This window comes from Triturus cristatus, chromosome 1_1, assembly GCF_964204655.1.
Source record: "Triturus cristatus chromosome 1_1, aTriCri1.1, whole genome shotgun sequence".
Lineage (NCBI taxonomy): Eukaryota > Metazoa > Chordata > Amphibia > Caudata > Salamandridae > Triturus > Triturus cristatus.
The window spans coordinates 34,877,843-34,902,175 of NC_140579.1; the positions used below are offsets into that span (position 1 = coordinate 34,877,843).

Sequence of the window (24,333 nt, forward strand, 5' to 3'; positions counted from 1 at the left end):
AGAGAGGAATCTCCTTCACGGAGAGCTATGACACCTTGTGGTGAAAGCCAGAGATACCTGGAAGCCACAAAGCCAATCCACCGGCATTCGACCAAGACCATCACCATCGGGACATGGAACGTAAGCACCATGTACGAGCCAGGCAAGACAGCCCAATTGGCTGTGCCCTGCTTGGCCAGACTAGATGACCACAGTCAGGACAGAAAAGACTGGCTCCAGGAGGAATGCTGCTGTATTGTGGAAACCAGGAAGAGAACACCCCACAAACTCAAAGAGTAACACTGATTCTTTAACAAGCAGCCAATAGAGATCTGATTGGATTGGAAGCCCACGGTCCCAGAATAATTAAAGCAACCATCTGCACAAAGAAAAAGAGGATCAACTTGAATGTCCTCCACTGCTATGCGCATACACATACCAGCAAAGAAAAGGATAAAGAACAGTTTTACAACAAACTCCAATCCATCCTGGAGGACAGTGGCGGCGTCTGCCTATCTAAAGTGTTGGAGTGGCCATGGGGGGAGGGCAAGGGGTTGGAGGGGGAAGAAATAATATAAAAGTAAAAAAAGAAAAGACTTACCTGCCGCTGCGCTCCAGCTGACGGCCACCTTGCTGCTCCTCTTGTTGGGCCGGAAGTGGATGGGCCCTCAGGGCACAGGCTCCACACCCAATCCAGACGCTGCTGAGCAGTGCCAGGATTGGTCTGAGTGGCCTCGTTTGCCGCTCAGACCAAATCAGTTGTATAACACAGCTGGGTTGGAGAAATATAAGTACGCATGTGTGTTTGGCCGGCCAAACACACACAGGCACTTATAAGTGTACACCACTCCTTCTCCCTCTCCCTGACAAGCTCGGCCCAGCCTCACCCTATACCTTTTGCGGGGCTCAGACAGACAGCATAAATAAAATGATAATAACATTGTGTTATTATCTTTCTATTTATCATCGCTGGCGCGGGCTGTGCGGCAATGCTCCTCCGCCATTATGGAGGAGCTGCCTATGCTGGAGGGATTCCTTGAGAGAGACATCACCATACTGTTATATTCTATGTAAAGGAACCTTTGAGATATTCTTGTATGTCACCTGCAGTCTCCTAGCAACGCAGCTCCACTGAGGATTCTAGATTGTGGTTTGCTCAGTGAGGCTTGGCTGTGGAGCTGAGGAGATGTACCTGGGGGTTTTATTCCATATGCTTCATTAAATCAACTATTCATTTACTTGGAAGCGTCCTGTGTTCTTTAAAAATGGCGACGAGGATGGGATGGTGCGATCATCCACTATAGAAGACACTGGACATATTTTTGGAGAAACCCCCAGCTCGTGTTTGATGAAACAGAAGAACCAAATGTCCAACTTGATCAATTATTGAAAAGTACCAAGGGATATCTACCTATCGGAAGAGAGAAGGACCACCACTTTTGCGAGTAAGTGTTACTTGTACTTGCATGAGAGAGAGATTGACGATTATCCTGCTCCGTGAAACTTTCCTGACTAGTAACGGCATGAGAGGTATTGCCAACTATCCAGCTCCGTGAAGTCTCCCACAAATGACCTGATCGTTTTGTCTTAATCGTGAAGGAAAAGGAGTTGTCATCGTGAACAGTGGTGTGTCTAACTGAATTGACTGAAAGGCACTCTTCCTCGCATCTCATGGAAACAGATACATAGGAATTTGAATCTGAAGGAGAGTGCGGGTGACGTTATTGCAATTGCACATGTGTATGGAATTATAACTTTGAAGAGATTATCGCAGATACGTACTTCAAATTGGAAATCTTACCGATTGATTTTTGAAACGTGCACAAAACTGCCAAGCAGCACGAGTGTGTGCATCCTTGTAATTGTTTGAACGAGCTCTTCACGAGCGGGCGCATCGCACGGCTGTGTGGATTCTTGTTCCATTGTTTCCGCTTGAAGAGATCTACGTACGACGCGTCCAACGTTAACAAGCAACGAGTTTGCTGATTGGTTCGCGCTGATGCGCGTTAGTTTCAAGGAACGAGTTCATCATTGCAGGAGGCATTATCATCATCACGTTGCTAGGAACCGGAACCTTTCACGAAGGAAGGAGACGATCGTGTTTGTCTTCAAAGACTGCCAAGCACTGGTGCGAACTGTAGCAACATCGGCATGAGACACAAGTATTGAATTTTTGATGATCTTAATGAGCAACTTTTGAAGTGAAGGAGAAAAATATATATTAATTTCATAACTTATTTTATTTAGTATCTAGGCTGTAGGATGTTTGTTAACAATTGAACAGCAGGTGAAATTTAAGTAATACAGTGTCTCACATTTCAAGCAACTGTACATTTATTCATATTTTTATTCACATCAAACAATGGCTACACAAAACATACCTCCACCTCCTACTTTCTTACAAGAACCTGGTCCAACTTGCATGGAGTGGGAAGACTGGAAGGAGGCATTTGTCACCTATCTTGAGGCAATAGGCGGAGATGTGTTTTTACCCAAAAGGAAGTTCGCTATTTTAAAATTGAGCTTAGGCATTGAAGGCAGGAAAGTTTTAAACACTTTGCCTAGTTTCTCTGAACATGTTGAAGATAACAATTCTGATTCTGATAGTGACCAATTTGATATATATGAATGCGCAATGTCAGCATTAACTGATAATTTTGGAAAAAGATTAAGTCTTGTCGTAGAGAGACATAAATTTTTCTCACGTGTCCAGAAACAAGGCGAAAAAATTGAACAGTATGTCGCGGCTTTGCGAAGGTTAGCTATCACTTGCAAATTCAAAGATCTAAGGGATGAAATAATCAGAGACCAATTAATCAATAGAACATGCAACCCCAAAATCCAAGAAAAACTATTAGATTTAAAAGATCCCACATTAGATAAATCTTTAGAAATTGCTAAGCGCATAGAGAATACTTCTCAATACGTCAAGGATTTAGCAGAGTGTAAATCTAAAGCTAGCTCTGATGTTGACAAAATATGCAGTGTACAGAAGTCTAAAAAAAATTTAAACTCTGGAGACTGTGGAAAAAGGGTACCATTTGTAAAGCAAGACAATGTTAGCAAAATGAAGTTATGCTATAGGTGCGGCAGTAATAAACATACTGCGGAAGCTAGTCATTGTCCAGCTTTAAAGACTCGTTGTTACAAATGTAAGAGAATTGGCCATTTTTCCAGGGTCTGTAAAGGGGAGAATTTCCATAATGTAAGGAAATCAGTAAATGTAGTGAATGAGGACACCTCAACTCACTCTGAGGTTGACTACACTAGTGACATTGATTACAAGATAGAAGTGATGGTAGTAAGCAACGATGAAACACTAAACAATAAACCATTAGATAGTAACAAAAATGATAAGTATGTACCTCCCAAGTGCATAATCAGCATAAACAACATGGATGTTGCCATGTGGGCTGATTCTTGTTCTCCGTTCACTCTAATAGATAAACAAAAATGGAAAGAAATGAACATGAAGGAATTGTGGACAACTGATGTAGAACCTCAGGGTTATTGTGGAACTAAATTACCAGTCATAGGTTATTTCAATGCTTCAATGTCTTTCAATGGTAGACAAACGGAAGCAAAAGTTTATGTTGTAGAAACAGGAAGGTGCCTGTTGGGATGGGTGGAACAGAAACATTTGGGAATTATTCTTGATCCTAATCATCCTCTACAAGTATTACTGACGGGATTTGAGGACAACAAGTGGACAAGAAAATTTCCAAATTTATTCAAAGAGAAATTGGGATGTCTCAAGAAATTCGAGCATCAAATAATATTAAAAAAAGAAGCCATACCCAAAGTACACAAGGTTCGAAAGATACCTCTTGCCCTGAGGGACAAGTTGAAACTGGAACTAAAAAGGTTGAGTGATGAAGGAGTAATAGAAGCAATAGAAGCTTCAGAGTGGTTAAGTCCCATTGTAATCGCACACAAACCCAATGGTAATATTCGTATGTGTGTGGACTTAAGAGACCTAAACGAATGCATATGGGTAGACAGACATCCACTACCCCACATCAACGAAATGCTGTCCACAATAGCTGGAGGAAAATGTTTTACCACATTAGATTTATCCAGCGCTTATCACCAAGTGCGTCTAAAGAAGGAATCAAGACATCTTACATCTTTCATAACACCTGAAGGCGCATATCAATTTGTAAGAATGCCCTTCGGATTAGCATCAGCATCAGCTGTTTTCCAGAGAGTAATGCAAACAATACTGAAGGACATTGACAAAGTTTTAGTTTTTCAAGATGACGTGTTGGTATGGGGGAACGACAATAGTCAACATGATGTTACTTTGTTAGAGGTTTTGTCTAAGTTGGAATCTGCTGGTTTAACCATTAGTCTGCAGAAATGTAAATTTGCTCAACCTACTGTTGAATATTTGGGGCATACAGTGTCTAGTGAAGGAATTAAACCGAAGTTGAATTTAGTAAATGATTTAGAAAAAGCTCCATCTCCTCAAAATAAGGAACAATTGAGGTCATTCCTTGGTTTGGCCGAATATTATTCCAAATTTGTGTATCATTTCACCGACCTGGTACACCCATTACGGGCTTTGATGAAAAGGGGTGTATCTTTTACTTGGTCCTCAGAATGCCAATCCGCTTTCATGAACATTAAGAAAGCGGTGGCTAATGCTACCGCACTGTGTTCATTCAATCCACATCATGAAACAATAATAATGACTGATGCCAGTGGATACGGGTTGGGTGCTGTCTTGATGCAAAGAGACAATGGAAAGGAAAGAGTAGTAGCTTTCGCCTCACGCACGCTCAAGGGTGCTGAACCTTCTTATTCCACCATAGAGAAGGAGGCCCTTGCTTGTTGGTGGGGTGTACAACATTTTAAAATTTATGTATGGGGAACGAAGTTCGAACTATACACTGACCACAAACCGTTGATTGATGTTTTCACTACGTCGGGAGCAGGAAGAGCCACTCCACGCATAGCCAAATGGTTGTATCGTCTACAGGAATTTTCATTTGAGATTACGTATATGCCAGGTGTTAGGAACGTCTATGCAGATTGTTTATCTCGGTTGCCTGTGGCGAGTGATGAAATGGATTCTAGTATTGATGAAGAGTGGATGGTAGCTAACATTGAGGAAGTGTGTCAAGCTATCACCAAGCAGGAATGGCTGGATGCTATTGCTTCTGATACAATTATGGTTGAGGTAGTGAAGCGGTTACCTACGTCCTTTGGCTGGAAGTTGGATGAATCAGTGAAGTGTTACAAGGATGTGTGGGAGGAATTGTCAGTCGTCGATGGTATTGTGAGAAGGTGTGATAAACTAGTTGTTCCATCTTCATTGAGAGCAAGACTAATGGATTTATTGCACGAAGGTCATGGGGGCATGTCAGCTGTAAAAAGGAAGGCTAGGATGGATTTTTGGTGGCCAGGCATGGACAGAGACATCGAGAGGTTTGTTAGAGAATGCATCTCATGTACGTGCAGTGACAAATCACATGTTCTGAAGGAAACTCCAATAACTCCTACCAAGTTACCAGAAGGACCATGGGAAAGGTTAGGTATTGATATTTGTGGTCCATTTGATTGTCTTCCTATGTCTGAAAGATTTGCCATCGTTATGATGGATTATTATTCTAAATGGCCAGAAGTGGCATTCGTTAGGGAAGTTAAATCTAGCAATGTAATTGCATTTTGTGACGAAGTGTTCAGGAGAGAGGGTTGTCCTGCGGAGATAATCTCGGACAATGGGACCCAATTTACGTCAGAAGAGTTTGGTAATTATCTTGGTAGGATGGGGATAAGACATTTGAGGACTCCTGTATATCATCCCAGGGGAAATGGATTAGTGGAACGCTTCAACCGAGTGTTGGGGGGTTGTATTCAGTTGTGTATATCAACAAATAAGAATTGGAAAATTGAAGTGAAGAATGTGCTTTGGAATTATAGAATCTGATACAATTATGGTTGAGGTAGTGAAGCGGTTACCTACGTCCTTTGGCTGGAAGTTGGATGAGTCAGTGAAGTGTTACAAGGATGTGTGGGAGGAATTGTCAGTCGTCGATGGTATTGTGAGAAGGTGTGATAAACTAGTTGTTCCATCTTCATTGAGAGCAAGACTAATGGATTTATTGCACGAAGGTCATGGGGGCATGTCAGCTGTAAAAAGGAAGGCTAGGATGGATTTTTGGTGGCCAGGCATGGACAGAGACATCGAGAGGTTTGTTAGAGAATGCATCTCATGTACGTGCAGTGACAAATCACATGTTCTGAAGGAAACTCCAATAACTCCTACCAAGTTACCAGAAGGACCATGGGAAAGGTTAGGTATTGATATTTGTGGTCCATTTGATTGTCTTCCTATGTCTGAAAGATTTGCCATCGTTATGATGGATTATTATTCTAAATGGCCAGAAGTGGCATTCGTTAGGGAAGTTAAATCTAGCAATGTAATTGCATTTTGTGACGAAGTGTTCAGGAGAGAGGGTTGTCCTGCGGAGATAATCTCGGACAATGGGACCCAGTTTACGTCAGAAGAGTTTGGTAATTATCTTGGTAGGATGGGGATAAGACATTTGAGGACTCCTGTATATCATCCCAGGGGAAATGGATTAGTGGAACGCTTCAACCGAGTGTTGGGGGGTTGTATTCAGTTGTGTATATCAACAAATAAGAATTGGAAAATTGAAGTGAAGAATGTGCTTTGGAATTATAGAACCACTCCTCATTCGGTGACAGGGGAAACTCCATTTAGATTGCTCAAGGGAAGAGTTCCTAGCACAGTGTCAGTACCTGCATGGATGAAAAGATGTGGTGAAAAAAATGTAAAGATTTCTGAGATGCGTGCTAAAGTGGAAAAGTATCAGGATGCGTATCAGAAGAGACATAATGACAAGATATGTAGTGCTGCACTGGATATCGGAAAGGGAGATGTTGTAAGATCTTGTTCTGATAACATGGTAAAGAAAGGAGGGTCAAAGTTTTCTGAACCGAAGGAAGTAATAAACGTGAAAGGGAATTTAGTGGAGTTATCCGATGGTAAGTGGTGGAATAAGAGAAGAATTTCAAAGTGCAATGAGGTAGAAAAGAATTTATGGTTGGAGAAGAATTCAAAATGCATCAAAACAGAGAGCGTTCCCAAAAGGGCTTTGAGTGAGCGTGTTAAACGAAAACCCATGAAATTGGATGATTATTTATGTGGGTGAATATTGCTGTGTTCAAACTAGTAAAATTCACTCGTTTGTATATTGTGAGTTTTTCATGTTGTTTAAAAAAAAAAGTAGTTTTTTTAATTGTCAATTGGAAAAAGGGAGATGTGTTATATTCTATGTAAAGGAACCTTTGAGATATTCTTGTATGTCACCTGCAGTCTCCTAGCAACGCAGCTCCACTGAGGATTCTAGATTGTGGTTTGCTCAGTGAGGCTTGGCTGTGGAGCTGAGGAGATGTACCTGGGGGTTTTATTCCATATGCTTCATTAAATCAACTATTCATTTACTTGGAAGCGTCCTGTGTTCTTTAAAACATACTGATGGGAGACCTCAATTCCAACATTGAAAGCGACAACACGGGGTCTGAAGAAGTCATGGGCAACCATAGCCTTGGTGATATGAATGAGAATGGTTAAAGGCTTGCAGATCTCTGTGCCATGAACAGTCTGATGATAGGCAGTGGTGTATTCATACACAAAAGAATACACAAAGCAATGTGGGTGTCACCAGGCCATTCAACAGAGAATGAGATCGACAATGTCCGCATTTCCAAGAAGCTCCAGAGGTCCCTGCAGGATGTGAGAGTGATGAGAGGAGCGGACATGGCGTCAGACCATCACCTTGTAAAGACCAGGATAAAGCTAAAGCATAAGAAAGCATGGATGGAACCAACAAACCAACGCCAGTGATATAACACCACCCTCCTCAAACATGCGTTGAAACGGAGTGAAAGCTTAGTCGCCCTTAGTAACAAGTTTAAACTCCTGCACGAACTGTAGGATGACAGAGACCCAGTAGAATGTCAGTGAGAGAAGATCTCTGAAACAGTGACATCAACCTGCCAGGAGATACAGGGTCCCAAGAAACACCAGCATAAAGAATGGATCACCACTGAGACTCTCTGAAAAATCCAAGAGAAAAAAGGAAAAGAAAGCTGTAGTTAACACCAGCCAAACAAGAGCTGAAAAGTAAAAGCTCAACGCAAATACACCAAAACCAACAAGGAAGCAAAGAAAAGCTTAGGAGCAGAGAAGCGAAGATTCATCGATGATCTTGCCACAGAAGACCAGGAAGCAACAACCCATGGAAACTTGAAAGAACGCTACAACATAACAAGGAAACTCTCCGGCAGACACAGTAAGCCAGAAAGACCTGTTAAAGACAAAGCTATGAAGACCATCACGGGCAGCAAAGGCCAACAACAAAGATGGGAGGAGTGCTTTAAAGAACTGCTGAACCAGCCCGTGCCGCAGTCTCTACCAGACATACAGCCAGCTGCCAAGGACTTGCCAGTAGACTGCAGCAGACCAACCAAGGAAGAAATACAGCAAGCCATCAAACATCTGAGAAATGGGAAGGTAGCAGGACCTGACAACATTCCTGCAGAGGCACAGTAGGCAGACACTGAAACATCAGTAGACATTCTCCACGCCATGATTGAAAGGATCTCGATTGAGAATATGGTGCCATCAGTCTGGATGGAGGGATATCTTGTTAAGTTTCCCAAGAAAGGTGACCTGAGTTACTGCACAAACTACAGAGGGATAACTTTTATATCAACCCCAGGCAATGTTCAACAGAGTCATACTGAACAGAATGAAGGAACAAGTTGACGTTCTGTTGCGAGACCAGCAAGCTAGATTCTGCAAAAAATAGATCCTGCACAGACCAGATTGCAACACAGCGCATCATCATTGAGCAATCGGTAGAATGGAACTCACTCCTCTATGTCAACTTCATTGACTATGAGAAGGCAATTCTAAACACCGTGGAAAGAGAGAGCCTTTCGAAATTTCTCTGCCACTATTGCATGAGAAAACATGTAGCTCAAATAAGACTGCATGGTTTAAAAAACTAAACCAAAATTACACCAGGATGGGCAGAAGCAGGGTTAGAAGGAAAAGAGAAAGCGTCTCTCGGTGCACTGCACTCCTCTCTTCTCCCACTTCTTCATACCACTGTTCTTGTCCTGTAAGTCTTGATTTCTTTGCCTTCCAAATAAAAGAAAGCATAGTTTGTAATAATGTCTATGACATTTCTAATCGAAGTACCTGTACAAATTCAAATGTTTATCAGGAATAAAAAAAAATGAATTTTAGTTTCTTTGTGTTGAATTTCTTGTCTCAAGTTTCCTCGTATCTCTCTTTCTCTCTATATATATTTTTAAACTTTATAAACTTTACTTCTCCAGTGTGCGCCTTGTTTGTGACCGTAAAGTGTTGGTCACTATATATGTGTATATATATATATATATATATGTGTATATCTATATATATATATATATATATATATATATATATATATATATATATATATATATATATATATATATATATATATATATATATATATATATATATATATCCCAGACAAATGAATTCAATGAATTAGAGAATTCAGATATGTATAGAATCATGTATCAGTCATTAATTGTAGAGTAATGCTTAGAAATGAATAATAATTTATAGGCAATATAGGCACATCTGAACCATTCAAAGATGCCCGACACAGAGATTCTGTGGAAAATTACGTTTTTACCTTTGTTTATCTGAATGAAGTGCTTCCTTTCTTTGTGTTTACTAGCAATCATGTTTTAAATATGGAGATTTTTGTTTACCCCACGGACATTGAGGAAGGCGTGAAGCCGAAACGCATCTGTTCGGTGTAGTAGTCGTGTGGCGAATACATTTATAAACTTTACTTCACCAGTGTGCACCTCGTTTGTGACCGTGAAGTGTTGGTCACTGTCACTGTCTGGGAGATATATATATATATATTTTTCTTTTTCTCTGTCACAATAGTCTCTTATTCTATAGTTTTTTTTCTGTGTTTTTCCGTTTTTTTGTCTTTTGTGCTCATTGTTTTTCTCTCTCTCTTTTATCTTCCTCTTTCTCTACTTCTTACCTGGCATTGCAAGACTTACAAATTATGTACTAGAAAGGGGGAAGAGGCCATGCATCATCTAGCCTGTTACAAGTGGATCCCATGGGAGACAGTGCAGTGTCAGAGAATTCATGACAGTCCTCAGCTGAGCACAACCTGGAAGTCTACAGATGACCACATGATGTGGACTGAACCTCATACCTGTCCATTCTGACTGTGGGGTGAGCTATGCCTAAGCAAATCTGCCTGTGCATCTGCCAAAGTGGTCAGACCGCTTTAGGACAGTTTTCTGTGTTCAGCCCAGGCTCCGAGCAGAGGGACTGATTCACAAACGTAAGCTTACAGGTTGTGTAAGTTTATGCTTTTCAGTATTCACAAAACTGCATTTTAATAGTAGGTTTATGAGTGCGGAGGCTCTGCAATCAGGGAGTAGAACTCCGCACATCAAAAGATAGGCCTGTCCTATTTTTTTTTTTTCCAGGATTCTCTGCCCTTACCTCGGAACCTCCGCACCTGTAAACTTACTGAAAAAGCGTGTACCTATACTTTTGTGAATCAGGGTATCTGAGGATCTGCCCGAGGTTCTGCTCCAAGGACAGACAACTGAATGCAGTGGTGCTGGAACAATTTTCAGAGTAAGTGTGCTACTATCAATGTGAAATCACTGAAGTCACAGGGATTGTGAAAAATGCAAGAATCACACAAAGAACAGCATGGCAAAGGAGTTACGCCATTTTAGCATGAGCTTGGTAAGGGCGTAGTTTGTAGCCGGTGAGGCATTTTGGAGCACACTCTTGCAAATATATCATTAAAGCATGGTGTAGTCGTGCACTGTCATCTACAGACAGCAACATTGTTAATTGAAATGGCCACCAAATGTGCAGAGACATGCAGTCTAACTGATACAACTATATAAGGCTCAAAGATAGATGATGTGTGGGGTTTCAGCCTGAATGTATATTTGTGCATCTCAGAGTAAAGTGTTTTGATTTGTATTAATCATGTTAAAACCTTTGTTTCCATCCCTTGCAACAGTACAAAATGTTTTTTCTTTTCTGTTTTCTAAGCAGTGATATATTTTGAAATATTTGCACAGTTTAATTACAAGTATTTTCATTTTGTTTTGAAAAAAGACATCCTGTAGCCTTTCTTTTAACACCTCGTGTATGTCAATCGAGATAGACACATAGGGGCAGATTTACAAGCCCCTTGCGCCACTTTTGCGTCACTTTTAACATGGGAAAAGTGACGCAAAAGTGGCGCAAGGAGCTTGTAAATAAGCCCCATAGTTTATAATTCAGTTGCCAAAATCCTAAAAAGCTTCAAGCAGAGAGAAAGGTAAACATCAATATCCGTGTGAAAAGAATACATAGTAATTTGTCAGAAAACAGAGGGGCTGAGTACAACTTTGGCAGTGCAGGAACAGGATGGCACGCCATCGCCCCACTCCCGCGTCACTGCCCGCCTGCCAGATTAGGAGTTTTCTTCTGGTCTGGTGGGCGATCATTTGACGTTCCCATGGGAATGCTAATGCAAGTTCCTGCACGGCATGGACTGTTTAGTCCATGCCATGCAGGAACTGGGCAAGAATGCACACATGGGGCACACCATTTTTTATTTTTTTTCAGAGTTTTATATAGCGCGAACTTGACCCGAATCGGGTATCAGAACCCTTTACATAGCACCAGTTACGTTACATGAGGACACACATTCATTTTTGTTAGGCACGGGGAGATTAAGTGATTTGCCCAGAATCACAGGATGATCAGCGTCATTGCCACGACTCGAACCCAGTTCCCCAGATTTGTGGTCGACCGCCCTAGCCATTAGGCCAACTCCTCTCCCCATGTGTGCATCCCAGTGTACAGGGGCAACAGGGGGCCCTGTAGGGCCCCCTTTGCTTCCCCACCGCCCTCCTTTTCATGGCGGGCTCCCCGCCATGAAAAGGCTGCCCGTGGGAAAAACCAGAAAATGCTTGTCAGTGCCGATGCGGCACTGCCAAGCATATTGCTGCCCCAGACCATCGCACCACCACCAGGGAATGGAGTTCCCTGACGGTGGTCCCAAAATGGTCTGACTGTCGTACTTGTAATACGGCAGTCTGACCACTGGTGTGGAGGTCCCAGACCACCACTGTACCTCCAAAATGGGCTCGACGACTCGTTATCAGACCCAGAGTCTGACATTTGACCTTTGTCTTTGGACACATAGTCAATGTCAGAGAACATTCACTTTATTTATTAGAGTCCCGCCCCAGTGGGCGTATCAAAAAGGCATGCTGGTCATGATAGTCCAAAATGTAGCCATAGACTCCTGTGTTCTTTTGCCTCACTCGTGGAGACATTGGCGTTGTCCAGCGACAGTGAACCTACAGCCTTCCTACTTACAAGTTTTTTTTTTATAATATTGAGTGGCAGGACGGGGGCCACTTGACTCTAATAAATAAAGTGAATGTTCTCTGCAACCTGTTTTCTGCCTCTCACATGCCAGTGAACAAGAGCTTCAAACAGCTCGAAACGCGTATGGCGATTGGAACGTGTGGTACCTGCTGCTATCACCGCCGCCTGCGACAGTGGTGTGATTCTGAAAGTGTGCGGCTCCCCATTTGGGCAATTCTGCGTTTTTATATATATAGATATATATATATATCTATATAGATATATATATATATATATACACAAATAATGTAAAACAATTATTAAAAATACATATTTTACATATTTCACTTTATATAATTTTATTATAATTCTTTAAATGTCGTACTATAAAAATCAAATTATATATATTCCATTGGGAAGGCCCGCCAGGGGGCTATAAATTGCTTGTAATGAATGGGGACAGGTTTGAATTTCAACGTTCAAGACTTGGGAATGGCCTGTGAACAAGGGGCTTGTGGCTCTGAAATCCGTAAGGCGAAAATAAATGTAATCTGGAGACAAATTGCCAGTTTTGTGTAGATTATGCCTGCAGTCGAGTGCGCTTTCAAGCATAGGAGAAATGCTTTGGGTTTGATATATATATATATATGTATGTATATATATATATATATATTATCTACTGGCGGTCGCCAGTAGATAGTTATAGTTACAACCTAGTTTCCATAGGAAATCTCAAAATTCTATTTTGATTAACTTTGGCGCCGGTTGACGAATCCTCGCGAAATTTTCAAAACAAATGGGGCGCTCCGTTCAGCTCCTACCCTGAAAGTCTCGGGGTGATTCGTCAAGCGGGGCCGAGAAAAAGGGGGGGTCCCAAAACGCATTTTCCCCATGCATTTTTCCATAGGACCTTTAGTCGAAGGTACAGCCCGAACGGCTGAACAGAATTACGTGAAATTTGGCAGAGAGGTAGCCATAAGGTCAAGGAAGTGCCTTTTGAAGGTCTCGTGTAAATCTGTTCAGTATTTCCTGAGAAAATAGCATTTAAAACCATATCAATATCTATACGCGTGCACCGTGCACGCACTGTGCGCGCACCCTGCCGTGCGCAAGCGCAATTCTGATTGGTTGTTAGATGTCAGTAAACATTAGAATCGGTCGAAACCAGGTAGTGTCGGCCGCCATTTTGTCTCTCGCAGTCTGAGGGGGTGAAAAACAAAGGTGGAGAACGTGAAAAGGTGGCAGGGTGGACAGTTCCTGATCCCCTAACCTTGGTCAGGGGGTCACAGAAGGACCCCCAAGGGAGAAAACAACGATTTTTTTTTTTTCGATAAATCGCGGGGTGCGTGCACCGTGCGCGCACGCCACGTACTGCGCACTGTGGGTGCTCGGTGCGCGTAGCGCACCGAGTGCCCACAGCGCGCGCACGGTGCAGCAAAGTGCACCGTGCGCGCACGGTGCGCACACGGTGAAGAAACCTGAAAAAAAATAATTTAATAGATACATAACTTAGCATTTAAAAAACCGTACAAATTCACTGAAAAAACCCTAGGTTTCACACATGTTATAGTTACGAATTAGCATTTAAAAAACCTTGCAAATTCACTTAAAAAACCATAGGTTTCACACATGTTATAGTTAGCTGGACATTTCACTCGTAAAAAACCAATGAAATTCCCCCGTTATAGTTAGTGCAGGCAACTATAACTCACGCGACCGCAATCCTCTGCTGATGACATCAGATATTACATCACTGATGACATATGTGTCTTTCTGAAAAATAAATATTTGTAATATATGTATAGCTAAAGATTAATGGAAGAAGACATGGGTAAATAAGTGTCTAAATCAGCAGAGGATTGCGGTCGCGTGAGTTATAGTTGCCTGCACTAACTATAACGGGGGAATTTCATTGGTTTTTTACGAGTGAAATGTCCAGCTAACTATAACATGTGTGAAACCTATGGTTTTTTAAGTGAATATATATATATATGAAACATAGCAAATATTAACAATTTTTTTCAAAACATTGAATAAACTGCCAAATAAAATTAATTAAAAAAAGGTATTTACAAAAAATATTATAATCATTTAAAAACAAACAAAAATATTAATGAACACTATAAAATTATAAACAAATATTAATAATAAAAGTATCTAACCACTATTAGGAAATGCATTGGAGTCTATGAATAATAGATATACTATTCCCACTCTAGTTTATGCAACAGAAGAGAAAGTATAGGACTACGGAGGGTTAAAATATATTAATCCCACTCAAACAGCGCAACAGTAGGGAACACGTTGGACTTCAGAGGGGTTAAATTTACTATTCCTACTCCAGTCTGCTCAACAGTAGGGTAAGCGTTGGTCTTCTAATTGATCACATTCACTATTCCCACTTCAGTCTGTGCAGCAGGAGGGAAAGTGTTGGACTTTGGAGGGGTTAAATTTACTATTCCCACTGCAGTCTGTGCCACATTAAGGAAAACGTTTGACTTTGAAAGGGTAAGGTTTACTGTTCCCACTCCAGTCTAAGCAACAGTAGGGAATGCGTTGAACTTCGGAGGGGTTTAACAGTTGGTAAACACTTCACTTCAAACACATTACGTATTTGAATAACACTATTAATTTAGAAAAAATATAAAACTCTTAATAGAGACATTATTACTGTACATAAAGTATATTTATATTAAAAAAATATAAACACCTTCAACCAACTTACAAAATTCATAAACAATGTAATGATTACTTTTCAATTAAAAAATAATGATTATTGAATTACTACTAAATTAAAGTAGCACGCTAATACCCCCTACAAACCTAACAACCCATCCACGTGCCGAATCATTACCAGAGCGCGATTCTAGTAATGAATCTTCATTGCCAGAATCAGCTCACCATCTTGGCATTATGGATAAACCCTCTTCATCTCCCCATGACTAAAAAACAAAAATGAATGTAAACTTGTGTAATGTAACTGATGTTCATCATGTAAAGGGCTCCAATACCTTTGTGTCGAGTTTGCAAGATGTAAAACTGCAAAACAAGCCTCTGCTGTTATTTTCTCTACCCAGTTTTAATCTCCTCTACCCCTCTTTCTCAGTTTTTATCTCTGCTATTCCATTACTAGGTTCTTACATCCTTTACTCTTATTGCTCAGTTCTTACCTCCTCTAACCCATTACTCAGTACTTACAAAAAGGAGTAAGAAATGAGTAATGGGGTAGAGGGTCTACCCCGTTACTCATTTCTTACTCCTTTTTGTCCCATTACTCAGTTCTTACTCCCTCTATCCCCGGTATTCAGTTCTTACTTCCTCTACTCCAGTAACCACTACTCCGCAGTAGTAAAGGTACTGCCCGTAAAATTAGTTTGTGAATTGCAAAAATTATAAATTTGCCCCAAAGTATAAGTTTACCTTTTTGAATTAGGCCCTTAGTTCTTACCTATCTAGCCATATTACTTAGATCTTACTTCGCTACATTTTCACTTACTTCTTACATCCTCTATCCCATTACTCAGTTATTGCCCTTTGCCCCATTTATAAGTTCTTACTCCCTATACCCTTATTAAGTTTTTACCCCTCTATCCCATCACTTAGTTCTTACCCCTCATACTCTATTACTCAGTTATTACTCCATTTACCTCCTCTAGGACCACTACTCAGTTCTTATTCCCTCTATCTGACTACTCAGTTCATAATATCTCTACCTACATTATAAAATGAGCCACTCACCCGTGAGGGTCTCAAGGCGCTGGGGGGGTCAGTCGAAGAGCGAGGTCTTGAGTCTCTTCCTGAAAATGTTCAGAGTGAGGGAGCGTCTGATGTTGACTGGAAGCTCGTTCCAGGTCTTTGCTGCAACGAAGGAGAAGGCTCTTCCACCTGCTCTGATTCTGCAGATGCCTGGGGTCCAGGACGAGGTCGGTGGAGCGGAGGTTCCTCTTGGGTACGTGGAAGGAGACTCTTTTGTTGAGGTATTTGGGTCCGATGTTGTGGAGGGATTTCTAGGTGTGGGTGAGTAGCTTCAAGGTTACTCACTTCTCGATGGGGAGCAGAGGGAGTTGAAGCAGGTCTAGGTGATCGTGTTGATCTGGCGGGTCATGGTGAGGGAGGAGTCTAGGATGATGCCGCGGTTCTGGGCGTGGTCCATCTGCGTGGGTGGGTTTCCAAGAGCAGGGGGCCACCAGGAGCTGTTCCATGCCAAGGAGGAGAGTCCAAGGATGAGGACCTCGGTCTTCTACGACTTCAGCTTTAAGCAGCTGTCGCTCATCCAGGTTGTGACGTCTTTCATTTCTTCTTTGAATCTGAGTCTGTTGTCTTCAGGGTTCTTCGTGAGAGAGAGGATGAGCTGGGTGTCGTCGGCGAAAGATACTATGCTGAGCCCATGCTGTCTATGGTGACGAGGGGGGCCAGGTAGCTGTTGAAAAGCGTGGGGCTGAGCGAGGATCCTTGAGGTACTCCACAGTTGATCTCTGTAGGTTCGGAGAGGAAGGGAGGCAGTCTGATCCTTTGGGTTCTGCGGGGGGAGAAAGGAGCAGATCCAGTCGAGGGCAGTTCCTCGTATTCCGGCATCGTGGAGTCTGGCCGCGAGAGTGTGGTGTGCGACGGCGTTGAAGGCTGCGGAGAGGTCTAGTAGGATGAGGGTCCGCAGTGTGGCCCTGGTTGAGTAGCATGAGAATGTCATCGGTGGCAGCAAGGAAGGCGGTCTCTGTGCTGGGAGAAGTCAAGGATGCCGTTCTCTTCGGTGAAGGTGGTCAGCTGGGCGTGGATGAATCTCTCGGTGACTCTGGCTGCTAAGGATTGGGGAGAGAGATGGGCTGGTAATTTTTCAGGTCCGTTGGGTTGACCGAGGGTTTCTTGAGGAGAGGCTTGACTTCTGCCCGCTTCCAGTCGGCGGGAAAGATGCCGGATTCGATGGAAGTGTTGATGGTCCAGCCTAATTCTGTAGCTATGGTGGCAGAGGGTCTGTGGTAGATATGCAGTGGGCAGGGGTCCGTGGGAGCTCCTGAGTGGGTGTTCTTCATGGTCGTGGAGGTGTCTTCAGTGGTAGCAGGTTTCCAGTTGGTGATGATCGGCCGATTGTCGGTGGTGGTGAGGGTGGTGGTGTCAGGAGTCTGTTCGCTGAAGTTGTCGTAGAGGGCCTTGATTTTCATGTGGAAGTAGGAGCTGAGCTCGTTGCAACGGTCCTGGGATGGAGGGACGTCCGTGGCTTCACTGGGGGGTTTGGTGAACTGCTGTATGACGTTGAAGAGTTCTTTTGCGTTACCTGCGTTGGAGTGGATTTTGTTTTTGATGAAGGTCTTCTTGGTGGCTCTTATGCTCTGGTGGTATTCATTCATGACATTCCTATAGTTGTTCTGGTCTTCGGTGGTTTTCTTGTTCCGCCAGAGTTTCTCGAGGCGTCTGCAGGAGCACCTGGCTTCTTGGAGGTCAGTGGTGAACCAGGCTGCTTTCAGGGAGCGTTAATTGACGGGGTGGCATAGGGGTGCGAGCGTGTCAGCACAGCTGGAGATCCAGTTGTGTAATTCTTTCGTTGCGGAGTTGGCGTTGGTTGTGCCGGAGGGGGGTCGTGGAGGAGGGTGGCGTTGAGGAGTTCCTCTGTGATCTTGCTACAGTTCCTTTGGGGCAGGCGCAGGGTGGGTTTGGGTGCGGTGGTGGTGTTGAATGTGAAGTGTACGCAGTGGTGGTCTGTCCAGAGGGGCTGCGTGGTGTGGCTGAAATGGATGTTTGTCCCTCCTGCAAAGATGGGGTCGAGGGTGTGCCCGGCTTTGTGGGTGGGGGTGGTGACGAGCTGCTTCAGTCCGAGGTTGGCGAGGTTGTCGAGGAGGGTGGTGGAGTCGGGGTCCCTCCGGTTGTCGAGGTGGATGTTCAGGTCTCCGATGAGGATGTAGTCCATGGAGGTGATGGCGTCCACTTCCAACCCATCACTCACTTCTTACCACCTCTAGCCCATTACTTAGCTCTTACTCCCTTTAACCTCATTACTCAGTTCTTAGCCCTCTATCTCATTACTCAGTTCTTACTCCCTTTACTCTTACTCGCTTCTTACCTCCTCTACCCCTTTACTCAGTTCTAATCCTCTCTACCACATCACTCAGTTCTTACTCCCTCTGCTCTACTACTCAATCCTTACTTCCTCTAGCCTCATTAAGGTATACTTAGCGCTTAATCTCTCTGCCCCATCACTCAGTTCTTACCCCCTCTACCCATTACTTAGTTCTTTTTTTCAGGTGGATTTTTTTTTTGTTTGACATCTTATTGATAAAGAGATAGTCGCCATCACTAATGGATTACATCAAATAACACTTTTATCTCTACGGACTTACAAGTGTCAGTGAGACCCCATTTGTCATTAAACTTCAATTTGGCCAATGGGGCCCAACCTTGTGTGTGAAACTGTGTGCAGCTATGTAGTTCTGTGTGGGTGGGGTCAATTAGTGGGGCATTTCGCATGTGTTGTGTTAGTGGCCAGATTGTATGGTGCCGTGGCCTACCATGACCCCTCCCATTCTTTTCCCCTCTCTGCGCGCCTGTCTTCCGCATAGTCATTGGACCATGGGGAGTATCAGGGGAGAGGGGAGGGTCAAGGCAGCTTCTCGTCTGACCTCTTTGCTTGTGACCCTATGTATGTGTCCCAAGCATCTATGGGGGGGACCCTTTAGATCCTTTATTTTCTAGGAAATCAATGTTGCGTTCTTTGAAATCACCCACTTGGTGAGATCGCATTTACAGACAGTCACCCGTGGTGTGAAGGGGGATTTCCAGACCATTGGTAATTCTCTCTTGGCCAGGATGTATGCTAGGTCCATAAACTGCACTGCATGCTTATTCTTTTTGGTGCTTGCTGTTCAATACAGCAAGCACATAAACGGTTCAACTGCCAGAGATTTGCCAGTAATTTCCACCATGCTAATCTTATATATGTTCAGTACTTCGCAATCGCTGGGAAAGCCCATGTCATGTGGTAGAAATCGGCCTCAAGGTTCTGGCATTGGAGGTAATCAGGCGATGTCTTAGGAAACATGACGTTGAGCCACTGTAGTGCTAAATAAGTACAATGTACATAGTTAAACTGTGTATACTAAAAGCATGAATTTCTTAACAACTGCTGGACTTGTGACAGGGCTAACTTCCATTGCTGATCAGTTAGTTCCTGTCCTACGCTATGTGTGCATCGGCAACTAAGTGTGGGGTAGTCAATGGTGTGGGTTTCATCGATATTTTGTCCAAATAGCATTACCTCCTTTATCACATCACTCAGTTTACCCTCTCTAGCCCATCACTTAGTTCTAATCCCCTCTACCCATTACCGAGGGCCTGATTGTGTGTATAACATGCAACTGTCCCTTCAAGGGATTCTGTTTAAAACACTCAGTTGAATAATTCACATCTTTTACTTGTTGGTCAAGTCCCAAATGGTGACTGACTATTGAGCAATCTAAGTATCAATACATGTATTTGAAATATAAATAATCTATGATAGACAGTTGCACAACACGGGAATGTATTTTTCAAACTGTAAACAATTTTAATGTGAACAAATCGAGAGGGGGTACATAAGCTTATAACAAAACAATATGATAGAGGGTATTGAATGTTTATACTGAAAAAACCTTCAAATCAAGAGTGTGTACATCTATTCCAAATAATATAACATAGGAAAATGAATCTGAAACCAGCAGAAAACAATTCCTTTACGTAAAAGAGTGCCATGGAATTAGATGAGTTTGTCGACGTTTCGGTCTTTCTTGGCAAATGTATCCGTCAAACCATCTTCAGAACGAAGAGAAGGTTGTTAAAATAGACCCTTATGTCTAGTCAAATGCTCAATTTGTATCAAAAAAGTCACAACTCAAGAGCAATTCCAGGTCAAAGACACCGGCATTCGCCTAACAAATAGGCTGGGCTTGATATCCACATGATGTCACATAATGTGGACGCAATCCTGGTTTGGTATAAGTAGCTCTCTGTACTTCGATCCGGAGTCTGTAATTACTCGAGTGGTTCAGGATTGCGTCCACATTATGTGACATCATGTGGGTATCTATCTCAGCCTATTTGTTAGGTCTTGCCGGTGTCTTTGACGTGGAATTGCTCGAGTTGTGACCTTTTTAATACAAATTGAGCACTTGACTAGACATAAGGGTCTATTTTAGCAACCTACTCTTCGTCCTGAAGATGGTCTGACAGATACATTTGCCAAGAAAGACCGAAACGTCGACAAACTCACATAATTCCATGCCACTCTTTTACATTTAGGATTTTTTTTTCAGCTGGTTTCAAATTCATTTTCCTACTCTTGATTTGAAGGTTTTTTCTGTATAAGCATTCAATACCCACTATCATGGTGTTTTGTTATAACTTTATGTATCCGCTCTTGGTTTGTTCACATTAAAATTGTTTACAGTTTGAAAAATACATTCCTGTGTTGTGCAACTGTCTATCATAGATTATTTCTATTTCAAATACATGTATTGCTACTTAGATTGCTCAATAGTCAGTCACCATTTGGGACTTGACCAACAAGTAAAAGATTAGAATTATTCAACTGAGTTTTTTAAACAGAATCCCTTGAAGGCACAGTTACCTGTTATTTGTTCTGCCCAAGCTTCCACGGGTATATTGCGTTCCCCGCTTTTCTGATACTGATTATGAGTATGGCGGTCCTAGGACTACCATACTATTGTGTGCAGTCTGACCGCCACCTCCTCCGTAACACCGTGGCCATTATGACCTGCCTTTCTGCTGACCGTTTCATGGCGGGGACCCCGCTATGAAAAGGTCAGTGGAAAGGCAGGGAAGGGGCCACAAAAAGAGCTCCAGGTCGATTCAGCCCATTGGGAATTGTAGCTGGGGGCACTTATTGTACCCATGTATGCCTGCATTTTCATGCACGCACTGTGTGCCAGGCACGACATGGTGCATGGCTACAGTGTGCCCGATGGGCAAGTGGTGCTGCACTGCGACAGCATGTGCTTAAGGCTTTCTCTATAAGCTGAAACATGCTGTTGCAACACCGCCAGCTGGTAACACTGTAATGAGGCATTCATCCAATTGCCAGCCCCTGCGGGCTAGCGGTCTGCTCACCCATCTCCTAATTGCGCCCTTAGTTCTTACTTCCTTTACCTTCATTACTTAGGTCTCACCCCCTCTACCCTTATCAATCAGTTCTTCCTCCCTCTACCTTCATAACTTGTTCCTTATCCCCTTTATACCCATTACTCAGTTCTTCCCTCCTCTGCCCCCATTACTCAGTTCTTACCACCTCTACTCCATTACTCAGTTCTTTCCCCCTCTACTCAATTTCTCAATTTGTACCCCCTCCACCATATTCCTCACTTCTTACTCCCTCTACGCCCTCTACTCAATTGCCACCCCTCTACCCTCATTATTAAGTTCTTACCCCCTCTAACCCATTGCTCAGCTCTTGCTCCCTTTAACCTCATTACTCAGTCCTTAGCCCGTTTACCCTCCTTACTCCCCCATTACTCAGCAAACCTCTTGCTACCATCTCATCATGCAAGGAAACTCTTACCACTGTGCGTATTTTCCTTACCACATTTCCCTTGTCTCTGATTCCACTCTCTTCCACTCTACCACTATCCCTGGAAGGTATTCTCTGTAGAAATTATACACCTGTTTCATCTCCTCCTTCAAGCAGGAGCCAGAGCACCAGAGCAGTCGGTTCAGCAGCACCCCCAAACCCTGGAGGTTCAGGAGGGAGGAGCAGCGGTGATGAACTGCACATTCCACTCCAGTGATGGACAAATGTTGGCTGTAGTCGAGTTCTTCAAGTGGCCAGAGCTCTTTGCCGTCGCTGAAGACTCTCCTATCTTTGCAGGCCGGGTCAAAAAGAGGGATGTGGGGCTGGACAAGGCAACCAACAGCAAGATAGTCTCTCTGCACATCTGGGACTTGACCATCTGCGACTCGGGGCGCTACTATTGCAAGGTGCAGTTCTTCGGGGGCCAAACACTCAACGGGACGGGAACCGCCCTGCAGATTAATCGTAAGTAGCAGTCAAGGCAAGACATGTACTCTAATAAATGCCACAGGGTTAAACCAACCTCACCTTCTGCTATCACGGCCAACCCCAAACACAACTATGCAAACAGCAATGCGATAAAGAACTTAGGGGCATATCTAGAAGGCGGCGATAGAAAATTATCGCCGCTTTTGCGGCCGTTTTCGGCCGAAAAGCGGCGATAATTTTATCGCCTAATTAGCAAGGTCACGCTAACACGTGAAACCTTGCTATAGCGCACAAAATCTTAACGCCCAGCTCTGCATCTCTAATGAGATGCAAAGTGGGCGTTCCTGACGTAACATGACAGGAGAAATGTCGCTAAACGACATTTCTCCTATCATCAAGCCCCACGCTATGAAGCATAGCGGCAAGAAAAGTAGCGATAACCCCTGTTATCGCTACTTTCCTTACGCCTGCTTCAGGACTGACTTAGCCATGATATCCTATGGAAGGTGGATATCATGGCTAAGTTTGTGAGGCCCTATCAACAAGCTAACGCCACATTTCGTGAGATTATTGCTGGGTTTCCAGCGATAATCTCACGTTAGGCAGCGCTAGGATTTTTATCGCTTTTGAGATAAGCGTTGCTAATAGCATGCTATCGCAGCGATAAAAATCCACGCTAGCCGGCGATAATTATCCTAGAGCTAAGTGCTCCTGTTGCTAAAGCGGCGATAATGTTATCGCTTGTTCTTGATAATATGGCCCTTAGTGTTTCCTCAACTAAAGACAAGACAGGCAAGCCGCTGTCCTGTGTAGCTGCTAAGTCGCTCAACCATGCAACACAGTCAGGATTGCACTTATTAGCCACAAGCTTTTTGCCTTTTGGGACTTGTAGTTTGACTTTATATCACTGGAAGTATGCACAGTTAGCCAAAGACCAGATCAGTACTGGCAGAAGGTGATAAACATGGGAGCTGCCTTCCCTAAATGTTTCTTTAAGCATCATGGGGCGACGGTGACTGGGAACTGCTGGTAATGCTAGTTTTGTGCCCAAATACAAGAGTGCAGTGAAACGTCTTCTGTGCTTTCCTTATATATGTTGGCATGTCCACCTTTGTAGCCTGTCAAAGCTTCAGCTGGAAGGTTAGCGCTAGGCCAGGCTGAATTGTCCTCGAATGAATCAAGCAAGTTGAGTGGCAATCATCACCATGTGTTGCCGCTGCTGCATTCAAGGAAAGCAGGGTTGGTGCATGTGAAAGTCAACCGCACAAATCTAGGGTCTATTCTACCTGAGATCCATTGGGGTCTCTGACACTCATAGGAGGCTGGGGCCTGGTTGCGGATCACCAGTCACACAGGCCATTCTTACATCAGGGTAGGACTTTGTGTGCAAAGAAATGCTGCCTGCTTTTGATCAGCTGTAGCTTGTCAAATCACAGATCATGCAGTGATGGGGGCAACATTAAAAAATGTGTGAGCCTGACTCACTAAACGTGTAGGAGATAGAGAGCATGGCAGTGTCCCTCCACACTGGAAGTGATGTTTTCCAGCAGCATCCTGACAGTCTGCATCACAGGGACTTCCCTCACATGTATTGATTCTAAATAGAAAGAAAGAGAAAATTAAATAAAAGGAAAGATAAAGGAATCAAACAGGGAAGACATTAGGGGATATGTTAATTGAGCGAGAAGAAAGAAAGGGAGTGGGATGAAGAAAGAAAAGTAAATACGGAATTAGAAGAGAAAAAGAAATGTGGTGAAGGACAGAAGGATCAAACAAAGCGAAAGATGGGAAGAAAGTGAAAGATGGAAAAAAGAGCCAAGGATAGGAAGAAGATGTAATAAAACATTGAGTTGGAAAGAGGGCCAAAGAAATTTTAGGAAGCAGAAGTATGCGTTGTGGAAAATCCAATGGAGTCTTAGCCAGTTTGTTT

At 43.1% G+C, this 24,333-nt stretch overlaps 1 protein-coding gene and 1 gene segment (V, D, J or C); one reads left to right on the forward strand and one right to left on the reverse strand.

Annotated features, from left to right (window-relative positions):
* LOC146869260 (uncharacterized) overlaps positions 1-24,333 on the reverse strand; it is a 110,986-nt gene that overhangs the window by 22,811 nt on the left and 63,842 nt on the right. The gene's annotated exons all lie outside the window — the stretch shown is intronic.
* The window catches only part of LOC146869261 (T cell receptor alpha variable 13-1-like), a 73,750-nt gene that overhangs the window by 3,797 nt on the left and 45,620 nt on the right, over positions 1-24,333 (forward strand). The window contains 1 exon segment of the V gene segment in view: positions 22,092-22,439. Coding sequence covers positions 22,092-22,439 — 348 coding nt within the window.